The following is a 14,265-nucleotide window of genomic DNA, read 5'->3' as shown; positions in this document are numbered from 1 at the left end:
CATACATACATACATACATATATATATATTAAAGAAAAGAAGAGATGGGCAGCATTCAGACTCAGACTTGGCAGAGCAGAACACTTCCATTGCACATGGAAGCGAAGGATGACTTTTTCTGATCCGACTCTCTTCTCTCTTGAGCCCTTTCTGCCCACCAAAAATATATCGTCAAGCTTTGGGAGAACCTCAGGGACATATTTTGGCAGGCATAGAGCGGGGGAGAAATCGGAGGAAAATACCCTCCACCCACGAGCAAATAGAAGCATTGCTCTCACACAAGCTTTAGTCTGGATACTGTCTGATGAAAATGGTATGAAAGGCCACTTGCATGTGAACAAGATGCTTTTAAAAACCAGAACTCAACTTTCAACAAGATTGATGTGTGGGAAATTAATGCCTGACTGCCGAGAGAATGTTTCACTTAAAACCTGTTAAACCAGAACCTAATTCCCGAGAACTCCAAGGAGCAAGCTGAAGGCTGTACCATCATTACATGCTCTATATTGGTTTGATAGAGAGGCGTGTCCCTTTGCTCTTGTTACACTGTGGGAATTTACCCTTTTATTAGAGCTCTAGGTAAGAGCCCATCACAATGAGCTGGAAGTAGGACAGCCTATTGCTGAAACAGCCTATTGTGGCATGGGCTTCCCCAGCAGTGAAGCCAACCAGGAATGAAGACTCTTCTCCCACCCTTTTGTTCACCCAGCATTACAGACCTGAAGATTCAGGTCACCCCTGCCAAGAAGGCAACTGCCAGGGGAATGACCTTCCCACAGTAGAACCTAGCCATTCTCTTTGGGCAGCTGGATATAATGGATGCAAAAGGTGGTCCATGCTGAGTGCATGTGAGAGTCTTCAGATCAAGCAGTCAAGTTCCAGGATCATGAAGCAGACAGGTTTAGGGTCTGCTAAAAAAACAAATTTGCAGAAAGAGCTAAGTAAATAGGTACACTGCCCACATGTTCAGAGTTTGTTTTCTTAAAATGTGTGAAACATGAACAAGAATGAGCAACAAAAGGCTTCTGTCCACACCAAGCATACAAGAGCTTGTACTTCTTATATGGCATAGAGACTTTGCTAGCTCCTTGGGACATTTTCTGTAGCACTTGTCGAAGTAAATGCTAGCTTGTTTCATCCAGAGATAAAAGCCATAGTTCTGTGAAAGCATTTATCAAAATGTTGCTTAATATGGCATTAACAAAAACAAAAGTAGGTATACGTTTCAAAGATGTTCTGTTCCATGATGTATTTACTAACCATTTATATTAAGAAATGTAAAGGTATCTTGTATGGGTACATGTTGAGACTGGTTTAATTCATCCTCATCTTCATCATCAAGGTCATTATCCTTTTCATCCCATGGACCTGAACCAGTAGAGCCTGTTGGAAAGGAACAAATGGGCGAATTAACAAGCGATACGGAATTTTATCTGCAGGAGAGAGAAAAGAAATGGAATTGTTGCCAGTATGACTCAAAGGAGAACACTACAGAAGAATTCTCTTTTTGTGGACTGATATAAGCACTTTCCTGGGAATTTTTATTCCAAGTACTGCTCAGTCTCTTTCATGATTTCAGAAGCAGCACAACTCTGCCAGAGCCAAGAGTCCTCCCACTTTCCTTTGTGCTTCTCAGCTTATGTTTGGAAGGCTTCCAGTAGCCTGAAGCAGCTCTCCCAATACTTGTATAACCCAGCCAAAGTACTAACAGCGGAGTTTCCAATATGTGGTACTTCAGATGTTGCTGAACTACAACTCCCATCATGCTCAGCTACAATTTGTGGCCAGGGATGACGAGAGTTGGTAGTTCAGCAACATCTGGAGTACCACAGGTTGGGAATCCCTGCACTAGCACCTGCCCTGCTCACTCTATCAGCTGGTCTGCAAAAAGGTACACAGAGGCCCACAGAAATTTTACCTAGTTCCAGCACCTGCCAGCCTTCAGCACTGGCTATGTGTACAACAGCAAACCCTCAGAATGCTTCTTCCAGCAAATAAGTGCCCATGTGCAAACCCCTCTTGTTTCAGTGGAAAGTTTGAGTGAATTCCATCCAATGAAAGATGCAGGCCAAACCCACCAAAGTATCCTTCTAAAGTATCCTTACTGAGCTGTTGTATAGTATTGAGGTAATGAAGGGGAACAAGAAGGTTGGAAGCTACTCAAGGAACTGTTATTCCAGAAACACTGTCCCTTCCCCTCTTGCTCCCAACTTCTCCTAGGATGCTTGCAAATTGCAAAGCTGCTTTCTGCATTTTTAAAAAAAAGATAGAAAAAGCTTAAGCCAAGGTGCATCACTCTGGTGATGAATTTGTGAATGCATAGAATGTATTCTTACTCAGAGGGAAGGGTGATCTAAACTTTGCTGTGTGTCTGTTAAAGAGTAATCCGACATGCTTACTCTTAGCTAAAAGTTAGCTGGATTCACCAACAAGGATTTTTCTCCCGAGCACCAATGCCTCAGTTGAAAAGGCAGCCAGAGAACTTGCCCAGAAGAACTAGTCAGGAGTCTCCTTAAAGAGCACAATCACAACGTGCCTCACCTGGGTTCGAGATTGCTCCCGGGATCTGTGGGATATCACACACTTCATAAATTTTAATAGGATTCATTGGCACCTCTTTGGTGCCATCATACATCAGATTGAATTCTCGGCTTTTGTTGAGAGCACACCGCAGCTGGGCTTTCCATTTGGCAGGATCCGGATCGTCGACGCCTTCCTGATACTTTCCTGTTTCCACAGCCCAGGCCTGGGATCAAAGTACACCACACTCCAGTTAACTGTTGTCATTATGCCAGCTTGTTGCCAAACAAACCCTCATCCGTCATCACGGAAGTGTTAGCAAGCGAGGCAATGAACACTTTTTGCAACCCATTGCGGCCACTTGCCTTCCCCTCCCTCAATACAAACTGACAAAAAGTAGCACTTAGGGAACCTAAAATAGCTGGGACTTATCAGTATGTGGGGGATTCCAATATAGGCCACCTGGCTGTATCCCAAGGAGCTAACCCAATCTTACACTAAACTTGCAGGGTTTTGGTGTTATGGTTGCAAATTATTTTATTATTATTATTATTGTTGTTGTTATTATTATTTCCCGTTCTTCCTCCAAGGAGCCCAGAGCAGTGTACTACATACTTAAGTTTCTCCTCACAACAACCCTGTAAAGTAGGTTAGGCTGAGAGAGAAGCGACTGGCCCAGAGTCACCCAGCTAGTATCATGGCTGAATGGGGATTTGAACTCGGGTCTTCCTAATCCTGTACTCTAACCACTATACTACGCTGGCCAGATAAGTATCTTTTGACAAAATCTGAATAAATCTTAACAGAGAACACCAGTGCAGGAGGAAGAGGAGGTGAAATTTACAAAAAAAATTTAAAAAAAGAGTTGCTTCAAGATGTCTAGTAGGCCTCTGCTTTGGCATGGCCAAACTGAATAATTTGCCCAGTCCCATCAGAACAGCACAGAGGTAACCACTCACAGTAAGTCTGCCTCTGCACAGTACTGTGAACTTCCAGTGGGAGGTCTCCTTTATGGAAAGCAGAGTCGTCCTGCACTGTCCCAGTGCCAGCTGGAATGACGCACAGCAGGAAGCGTTGCCCCTGCTAACTGAGCAAAGAGGCACCTTTTAAAAGTGGCGATTCTCTTTCTTTAGCAGGGGGAGAGTAACTGGCCCTATCCATCCCCAGCACAGCATCCCTCCAGTGGCTGTTGCTGGTGTCTATCTTATGTTTATTTTTTAGATTGTGAGCCTTTTGGTGACAAGGGAGCCATTTTGTTTATTAATTTATTTCTATCTCTGAAAACCGCTTTGGGAACTTTTTGTTGAAAAGATCGAATACAAATATACACATCGAATATAAATATTTGATACGTACAAATATTCAATGTATTCGATGTACACTGGAAACTCTGAGAGGGGTTTTCAAGTACTTTCCTGGTGGACACACACAGCGCATTTCCCACACACATCTTCTGTCATGCCCCACGTGTCATTCCAGCCCTCACTGGGGCAGTTCAGAGCTCTGCTTCCCACAAAGGAGTCCCCACAAATACTAGAAGCATGAAGTACCATGCAGAGATGCATGCACGGTGAGTGTCCACCACCAAACGGTTCAAGCGGAATGGTATAGCTTATTCAGCTTGGCCGTGCTGAAACACAGACTGACCTTGCATTTAACAAACATTTTAGTAATGTCTGCGTTAGGCACTTCTTGAATTAATACAAATAAAAGCCACTGCTTGAATGAGTTCAGTCCCAGAACCAGCATGCAGATAGTTGGAGAGAAGAAGTGTCCAAGTAAGCAACACATCACAACACTGATTAGTGTTTAAGATAGAGATCTGAGAAAGCATGTACTACAACCCAAACATGAGAAGCAGAGAAGAGTTAACAAGGAGATAATTACAACTTTGAAGAGTCTCAGAAGGGAAACTACTAGAGAGGTTCAAAAGAGAAACAGTCAACAACCTGACAAAGGACAGGAAGATTAGGTCTGCAGCAGCAGAGAGTACACAGAGTGGAGAGATAGAACTATCGAGTCTCTGATTGGGGGGCAGTGTTGCATTCAACACCACTACTTCAAAAGACCAACTGAATTACATGGAGCCTTCCATATTGCGATAGCCCGATGTGGCTCTTCACACATTTGCAGTACAGAATGACTCCTCCTCTTGGTTTCATAGACTCAGGGTTTCTTTGTTTTGCTTCTGTTTAAACAGATTATGCTAGGTCTGCCTGTGGACATTCCAGGGAGAACCAACAGGATTTTTTTTTCCAGGGTAGGGGCAAAGGCTGCAATGCTATACATGCTTACCTGGGAGTAAGTCTCATTGAATTCATCTAGTCTCAAGGGACTAGATTCAGGGAGGGGACAACTGCCTTCCCTTGCCCACCCTCCTCCAGATGCCCATGTTTCATCCCTGCACACACCACCAATTTTAAATTCAACAAACAGCCAGATGAAGTACTGAAACTATGAAATATCTGGGGTGGAGCAAGGTAAGAAGCGGTCCCTACCCCCTTGTCCCATTTCCCTCCCCCTCTGCAGAATGTTAGCAACATGAATACTGTAACAATGGATGGCACAAGGAAAGGCTCCGATAATGAGGCAGGAGCAGACTGAGGGACATACCAAGACACAGTTGTCTGAACTTAAATAAGGGTCATTGACACATTTTTTAATGAGGGACAAATGTCCATAGAAAGAAAGCCTGGTGCTTCATGTATGGAAATGTTGTATAGTGCACAGTATTTTCCAGTATAAGTCACTTGAGAATCTGCTAGTTCAAGGGTGGCCAGCCGGAGCCTTTACAGCTATTCTTAGTGATGGTGCTATAGCTCAGTGGTGGAAAATCTGCTTTGCATGCAGGTGGTCCTCATTTCAGTCCCTGGCAGCATCACCAGGTCAGTGTTCCCTCTAAGGCATGCACACATGTCTGCGCTCACAAGTTGTTGGGGTTTTTTTAATGTCCACTCAGTTACCCTTAGATCCTGCTCAGGTTGAATCAGGAAGGCCCCATTCTGAATGCATGCGCGTACACTGCCTTGATGCTCCCACCCAGAACAAAACTCATTCCACACATAGATGAAAAAAATTAGAGAGAACACTGCATCCAGGTAAGCCTGGGAAAGCCTCCTGCCAGAAACCTTGGAGAGCTGCTGCCAGCAAGTATAGACAATACTGAGCTAGATGGACCAATGATTTGGCTCAGCATAAGGCGGCTTCCTATGCTCCGAACTCCCATCATCCCCAGCCATAGTTTACTGCAGCTGAGGATGATGGGAGTTATAGTCCAACAACAGCTGGACTCTCAGGTTGGCCACTCCTGAGTTAGCTGATCTGATCGCACAGTTTAACTATTATCACCAACTTTCATTTCCAGGACCCTAGTGCCTTTTCTTTTTCTCTTTTTAACCAAGAGGTTCTTGATCCCAGAGTGCTAGAAGTGTGTGAAATGACGGCCATAACTGCATGCCATTGTCCAGATTTAAAGCAATGGCTATGATGACAAATGGGCTTCCTGCAAATTTTTACTCTGTTGGATTCAAGCACAGCAGGCATATGCAAATTTAGCACCTGTGGTGGAAAACACAGCAGCACTCTCATGGCAAGGAAAGCAGAAGGTACCCGCAAACCACCATCTCAGCATGCCACTTTGCAGGACTGTTATTACATTTGTATGCCACTGGCTTCAAGCAATTCACGATGACATCCACAGGGATTCTCCTGTTTTTATTATTTAAAATATTTCTATATTGCCCAAAACCTGCATCTCTGGGCAGTAAACACAGGGTTGTTTAGCCACAACCCCGCTGTGAGACAGGCTAGGTTAAAGGATAGTGACAGGCCAAGGCTATTTCTAGGCTAGGAATGTATTTCAATCCAGATCTCACCAATCCAGTTCCAGCACTTTACCTACTACACCACACTTGATTTCCAGTGCAGATTATCTTTCTTTGGTTACCTTAAAAATGGTGTTCTCTTCTTCATGTTGAGGGCTGTGTCGAGTTGCATGTTTCCAAGGGATCTGAAATCGCTTTGCCTCCCTGTTAAGCCAGATAAGGCCTGGATACATACCACTGTCCACCTGAGCTACCAGCCAGGGTTTCAATCGAACTCTGCGTGGGTGTAATGCCATTATCTGGAGAGGGGGTGAGGGTGGGGGGAACACAAACGTCCAAACAAACATCAAGAGTCGGTAGGAACTTTCATTTTCTAGGAGATTAGGAGAATGAAGCAATAGAAACCAATTGTGGCTGCCTTCAGCACCCTGATGCCAACTCCTTCAATTTCCTTGAGGGTCTCAGATAAGCATTCCAGACAATTTACGGGTCACTCAGATAAGCTTGGAAATACAAGATCAGTTACGCCAGGCAAATTTTCAAAGTAAGTAGACAAGAATTCAGATTTAAAATATCAGGACATTCAGCGGCCTTTATTTAAAACCACCTGAGGCTACTAAATCGACACGGGTTAGAACAGTTCACACAAACTGGTTGAAGTTATACCAGGTCTTGGCAAATTGTATACAGAAGCCAGTCCAAATATCTAGGAGCCAGACAAAGGACACTGGGCAAAATTACCAGACTTTGTGATGGACATAGTGGTCATGGGGAGAGAGTAAATGGGCTTCGCTTTATTTCCTTACAAGGAACATACTTAGAACAGAGTATCTGGGCAGGCAACAACAAAAGTTATTAAATAACTCTGCCTCTGAATATCCTAGTCTAGGCACCACAGTTAAACTTCTAAGTGTAATGGTTTCTGGGTACCTGGGATTTGTCAAATTATACAGCATAGCCCTCCCCCCACTTTTTTTTTTAAACCAGAAAGGCCTAAACTAGATATTAGCAATAGCAATAGCAATAGCACTTACATTTATATACCGCTCTATAGCCGGAGCTCTCTAAGCGGTTTACAATGATTTAGCATATTGCCCCCAACATTCTGGGTACTCATTTTACCGACCTCGGAAGGATGGAAGGCTGAGTCAACCTTGAGCCCCTGGTCAGGATCGAACTTGTAACCTTCTGGTTACAGGGCGGCAGTTTTACCACTGTGCCACCAGGGGCTCAGATATTGCAATATAGATGGAACAAACAGAAGGTTGCCAGTTCAAATCCCACTGGTATGTTTCTCAGACTATGGGAAACACCTATATCGGGCAGCAGCGATATAGGAAGATGCTGAAAGGCATCATCTCATACTGCATGGGAGGAGGCAATGGTAAACCCCTCCTGTATTCTACCAAAGAAAATCACAGGGCTCTGTGGGCGCCACCAGGAATCGAAATCGACTTGATGGCACACTTTACCTTTACTGCCATATACAACAGCTGTCTAGTTACCCACATTTTGCCTTGATTAGAGATGCATTAGGGCAGAAATTCATCAGGGGCATCTCTAGCAAGTAATTAGGGAAACTGCACCTGTTAAATGTCTGCCTGGATACATCTCTCCCCAGCTCAAAGTCCAACTGAAAGACCAAGGCAAAGTGTGGGTCCATGGAGCCCCATTTCTAAAGCCATCATCATATACCCAACTCTACAAAGTCTTTACAGCTTATATGGCACGCGAGTTAAGATGGGCAAACAAACTTACAATGTCAATTCTTTTTATAGCAAAAATGAAAAGCATCTTAACATTCATCTTAAATCGATGTTGGATTACTGAATTTCCAGGCTTTTTAAAAAGGGAAATCTTATTATACACAATGGGGCTTACCCAAACCACAAGGTATAACTTCTTGATGTTGAACACCAAAAACTTTGTAAAACCTTCAACTAAGATGAACCCACCTTTCCAGGGCCTGTTCTCTGACTACAGTAGAGGTCTGGGGAGCTGATATGAGCTCTTCTGGCCTTGGCTCTTCTTCCTCTTTTAATAAAGCTATGGCATGTTTGTAATAAGTAATGGCTATTTATTAGTGTCTGTCTCTTTTCCTTCTGTCTAGAAAGTAGTAGATTTTAAAAGGTGTACACAAGTGATATACCCTCTGAATATCAAATCTCTTTATTTCGGTCAGCGACCAGCATGAGATTAAAAGCTCTGAATATAGACAGAGTAGATTTCTTCCCTTTAAGCCTCAAGCCTCCATTTTATGGTTAATGGCGGATAGGATAATGGCTTACTCAAAGTAGTCTCATTTAACTTAAAAGGACATTAGGCATTCCTTAACATGTTCTTTTAATTTCAGTAGGATAACTTTGAGTAATGTTCCTCATTATATCAATCACTATCTCTTTCTTGCAGTTCTCTCTACAAAGTAGGAGAGGGGGGATTATTGGCATTTTTGTTTTAAATGTACTAGCAATAGCAATAGCAATAGCAATGTACTAAGATTTTATTCCCTGTGGGATGCTTTGACCAATGTCAGATTCTTTGAGAACAATTTCCCAGAAACCATTCCCATCCAGCGCCAACAAACTATTTATTGTGATGTAGACTGCCCTTGAACACAGAGGTTCTACATGAGAGCCAAACTGCATGTGAATATGGAAGCTTCATTTCTTAGGTATGGCAAAGTGATGCTTCTATATTCACTGGCAGTTTGGCTCTGACATAGAACCTCCATGTTCAAGAACAGACTATAACAGAACAATGGTTTCTTGGTACTGGGTGGGTATGGTTTTTTTAATTATTTCCTTGAGGTTCCTCCTTCAGAAGTTCCTAGCATGGGGTCCTTGGTCCTAATACTATACATTTTTACTCAGAAGTAAGCACCAGAGAAATAAATGGGGTTCCCCCCTCAAAAGGGTTTCCCTCTTCTATGCTTTGCTGAAGGGCTGGGAGAAAGGGGTGGGGGAGAAAGAACCCACATTCTTGCCTAGGATCTCTGCTGGTCCCAATTCCTGTGTGTGTCTACTCAGAAGTAAGCTCAAGTGGAATCAATGGACTTACTTTATAGTAATTTATTCCAAGCTTTGCTGAGGGGCTCTGCTTCCCCTACTTTGGTGGGTGAGAGAGAAAGGGGGCACAAATGCCCATGAAAGGAAAGGGAGGGGGAGGAGCTGTGGTTGTTTAACTGTACAAGTGCCGGGGTGCTCATGGACTGTCCTTATCAGGCAACTATGTTCAGAACCAGGAACTCACTTGATAGAAATTGCCAGGACTTGCCCCTCCCAACTTTGGCTTCAGAATTCTCGGAGGGGAGACTCAGTTATGCTCTTGGCTAACTTTCCCTTAGTTTTTTTCTCTGTTATTATGAGGATTTTGAAAGTAGTTACTCAAAAATCACTAGATTGATGCCTTTCAAACCAGCAAAAGACACTAGTCTCCTATGGACTTGAATTTGGGGGGAATGCTAAAAAGACATCAAACATTTAAAGATATACATCATCTGTGCTGAAAAAACATTGCCAACATTTTGAAACCTCTTTTTAGGAGTTAAAAATATAAACTGCTGTGTCTCAGCCATTTTGCAATGGAATTGCACTAAATTTGGTGCAAATTGGTACAGTGTTTCTTGTTGATGTATGCATGATTTCAGAGGAATTTATTTATTTATTGTTAAGTTTATATACCGCCTTTCATTAAAACAATCCCAAGGCGGTTTACAACAAAATTTAAAAAGATGGTAAAAAAAAGACACAATTAAAATATTAAGTGAAAAGTATTAAACAAATCTGATTAAAAAATTTAGAACAAAAGCATAAAAGCAATGCAGAGTACAAAGAGCAGCAGCAGAGAATCAAATAAATGCCTGGGCAAAAAGCCAAGACTTTACACTCTTTCTAAAAGCTGTGATGGAGACCGAGCAAAGAATAGCCACCGGGAGAGCATTCCAGAGCCTGGGGACAGCAACAGAGAAGGCCCTGTCCCGCATGCAGGACAATCAAGCCTCCCTTATTGTCAGCATCTGGAGCAGAACCCACTCAGATGACCTCATCAAGTGGGCAGTAATCCTTGAGAGCAGGAATTGGGTGGATACTTTTTAACTTTAAGCAATACAATGTCCAGGGCTTATAATGGTGGGATATTGGAAACACTCATCTTAACTATACTGGCACGACTGTGCCAATATAATGTACGAGAGCAGATACCTTGTTAAGGGTTTAAGAAGCTTCACTCAGTACATACATAAGCAAACTGAATTCTCAACAGATTAGTTGTCAATGATCTCTTTTACATCCCTACATCCTGCCTTTAATAAGTAAAGTGATTTCACACCTGTATTTCACACTAGGGATGTGCATGGCTCCGAACCGGTCCGGTTTGGCATGGGGGGGGGCGGTTGTAGCTTAAAGGGCGGGGGGAATGTTTCCGGCGTGCGTGCACACCCGCCGCTGCCGCGCGCTCCGTATATGTCACACGTCGACGTGTGACATATATGGAGCGCACGCGGCGGTGGCGGGTGCGCACGCACGCCGGAACGGGCACATGCGTGTAACGTTCTTAAGCTCTGGCAGGCTAACGACGGGGGCAGGGGTGGCAGGGAGGAACGCTGCCGCCCCAGAAACTTTTACAAAAACCACAGCGCCAGAGGGGAAGAGCGGCGGGGGGGGGGATAAGTACTACCCCCCGCCCTTAAAGATACAACCCCCCTCCGTGCCGAGCCGCCGGACCGGCTCGGAGGCCTCCAGCATGGCCTCTGAACCGGTTCGGGCACATCCCTATTTCACACCTAGATATATCCATCTATTTCTGATGGAACTTGTTCCAAACATGTTTAAAGTATTAAATATACCAAGATAGATGAATCAGCATATTTTAGATCCTGCCTGAGGCTTCAGCATTATCACCACAAAATCCCCTTGTTCATTACTATATTGAAGCACAGAGATGAAAACATTGGTATTAAATATTACTAGCCAACCCCCCCAGAGTATCTGTGCAGAGCTTTGGGGCCAGCTGTTTCCCCCTCCCTCTTCCTCCTGCCCTGTCTCTCCTCTCTTCCCCTTCCCTCCGGCCCGCTCCCCTCCCATTCCTCCCCCCACACAGAGCCGCGGCAGGCGGCCAAGAAGGGCCCCGCTGCCGCCACCTTTCTCTCCCCCCACCCGCCGCCTTTCTTTTCCCCTGCCCACCGCCGCCGCCTTTCTCTCCCCCCGCCCGCCGCCAAATCCTAGGCACGAATGTCCCAAGAGAATTAAATATATAGATACTTCCAAAAGCACAATTTGTTTCCTATTTAGGCAACTATTAAGTGGCCAGGGAATTCCCGATGTATGCACAGCGCCATCAGGGGAATATGGCAGAGCACACACACCCGCCCTTAAAGTTATCCAACACACCCCCTTCAAATCGGCTTGAACGCCGGTCCATGGAACCAGTTCTGCGCTCTTAGAATGGAGCGCCGAACAGTTCCATGGACATCGCTAATCTAGACACATATTAGAACAGATTAGATTCAAGCCATGCCCCCCCCCCCCCCCGGGCTGCATTTCACATCTCTAACACAGCATCTACTACTTGCCTTGGCTGAGGAATGCCAAGCAGACAGTTCTTTATTCATATTTCTAAAAATTAATTTTAAGATTTTCAGTGAAATTGGGGGGAGGGCAAGCAGCCCCTCCTACCTACCCCACCTCTGCTCACTCACACCTCCCACTCCTGTAGCCTGAAGTAGTACAATTTATTCCACCACATCACTTACTGCATTTGTAGAACAGGCTTCATTTAACATTCAACCACCAACTTCCACCCCTCTGTACTTAGAACCCAGTGGGCTCCTATATAAGAGGGGAAAGGAATTATAAGCTGGCAGGAAGAGGCAAGTTGAGTTCATGCAGGGAGGAAGGAAAAGAAACATGGCTGAAGGGAGGTTAAGTTTTGAGCCTTACTACACAGAGGTTTCTAAAAATTTCTTGGTTCCAGCTGTAAGGAATAACTTTTTCTTGTTTTGTTTTGTTTTTTTAAATGGAGTTCCTCTATAGACATAAGTTTCCACACCAAACATTAAATCCCACAGGCATGGATATTATTCACAGATCTAAGTCTAGCACAGGCATATTAAAAGTTGTCAAGACTAGACAGTAATAAGAGGTGTTCTCGTGTGTGTTTTAGTCCCAAGTCAAGATTTATTTGGTGGTCCCAAATCCACCAGCTACAGCAAAAACAACTTGAATTGGGGTAAATGGAGAGTGCAGCATTCACACAGATGCCAACACCAGTTTTCTTTGAAAGCATTTGAAAACCAAACTCTTCACACATACTGCAAACACAACACTACTTTTCACAAGAAATGACACAAATTTGACCTAGCAGCATTACACTGTGGTTTTCATTATTCTATTAAAACAAAATATGCTGTTATCTCAAGGACCCAAGATATCCCATTGTTTTTAGAAGAAGAAGAAAATTCCTCATGAAGATAAGAGAATACAGTGAACAGGTATGTGACTATTTCAGCCACTCAGCATTAGGCAGGCAGTCCTTGCAACCATATTAGGAAATTTTAGGTATGAATCCTACCTCTTGTAGCACAAAAGCTCTAATGCCACCACTTGTAAGATCTCCTGTCAGTAAAACCAGGCAATACAATACTTAATGCTAGTATCATGTCAGCAGCATTACTGCCCTCTGGGCAGTTTGTAGTTATCCAAACAGGCGCTGCAAACGCAGATGGGCCCACAGCAGTGTTCCCAATTTGGTAGTCTTTGAGCAGTCCTTGTACTCAGGCTCATGACAATAAACTGGGCTGAAAAAAGCCTTTCCAACAATTTGCTGAGCCTGTGAGGAATCATACCAAGGATCACTGCCTAAGGGATCTCTAGCACACTGCTGAGGGCCCTTCTCCACTTGCACCTATATGCTTTATTCCTTTCCTCTGTAAGAGCTTGTCCTCTAATCATTTAAAGAAGGTGTTTGTTATCGTGGCTTAAGAAAAATGTAACAAGTCTACAATAAATTATTAACAGGTCAAAATATACAACAGCTACTGTGCAAGCGCTTTTGCAAGCTGCATACTGCACGGCACCTTACCATGCACATGCGATTACATACATGAATTCTATAGACAAGATGCTGCAGTCAGATTTATCTTCTCAAGACACGAGGGAGGGAGGAAAACCTTTAAAAATGACAACTCGAGAAACTCAGAATGAACATTTTAACAAAGCATCCCCAAAAGGCAAAAACAGGTGCAGTGATGTGTTAGCGCCAGGGAAACGGGAACAGTTGGTGGGCATGCAAATAGGATTGCTACTTTTATTCCTTGCCTTTTTCTTTTTTCCTCTCTCTCCTTGCTGCTTCCCCCCCCACCCCCAAGCCTTTGGTACAGGGCTGCACAACTTCAGCCTTCCAGCTGCTATTGAACTACAATTCCCATCATTCTCAACTACAATGACCAAGAGTAAGGGATGATGGGAGCTGTAGTCCAACAACAGTTGGAAGGCCCAAGTTGTGCAGCCCTACTTTACTTATCTCTAGAAGATTTATATACCACTTTTCAACAACAAATCTGAAAGGGGTTAATAGCAGTACGGCAGACAGAAAACTGTTTGGTGCGGCATTTCCATGCATAATGCTGAACCGTTAGGGAAACTGCAGTTGGGCCATTACCCAGAGCCTCGGGGGGGGGGGGAATGTAACAACCATGTTCTCAAGTTCACAGGGACAAACCATTCTAGACTTGAGGCCCAGTTTGCTTAATACTTACACCCACAGGCTACACCAGGGAGCAGTGGCCTTCTGCTCCTCATGGCACAGCCTTCCACAATTTTAAGAAATGAATAATGGGTGGCGGGGGAGGTCTTCCCATATGTATTTTAATACTCTGCTTTCAACTCTATAATTCCACCCACACAACATAAACAGAATTTAACAC

At 43.9% G+C, this 14,265-nt stretch overlaps 1 protein-coding gene across 6 annotated transcripts in view; it reads right to left on the bottom strand.

The window, feature by feature from the left end:
• IRF6 (interferon regulatory factor 6) overlaps positions 1 to 14,265 on the bottom strand; it is a 74,867-nt gene that overhangs the window by 7,591 nt on the left and 53,011 nt on the right. For all 6 annotated transcript variants that reach the window (XM_053244804.1, XM_053244805.1, XM_053244799.1 and 3 more), the window contains exons 2-4: positions 6,467 to 6,643; positions 2,542 to 2,746; positions 1,261 to 1,383 (exon numbers count right to left, since the gene is read on the bottom strand). In XM_053244804.1, the coding sequence (XP_053100779.1) occupies positions 1,261 to 1,383; positions 2,542 to 2,746; positions 6,467 to 6,640 (502 nt within the window). In that variant the 5' untranslated portion in view covers positions 6,641 to 6,643. The remainder of the gene's footprint in view (positions 1 to 1,260; positions 1,384 to 2,541; positions 2,747 to 6,466; positions 6,644 to 14,265) is intronic.

Source organism: Hemicordylus capensis, chromosome 4 (assembly GCF_027244095.1).
Source record: "Hemicordylus capensis ecotype Gifberg chromosome 4, rHemCap1.1.pri, whole genome shotgun sequence".
Taxonomy (NCBI): domain Eukaryota; kingdom Metazoa; phylum Chordata; class Lepidosauria; order Squamata; family Cordylidae; genus Hemicordylus; species Hemicordylus capensis.
Note: the sequence above shows the minus strand (reverse complement) of the source record. Positions and strands in the feature narration are given on the sequence as shown.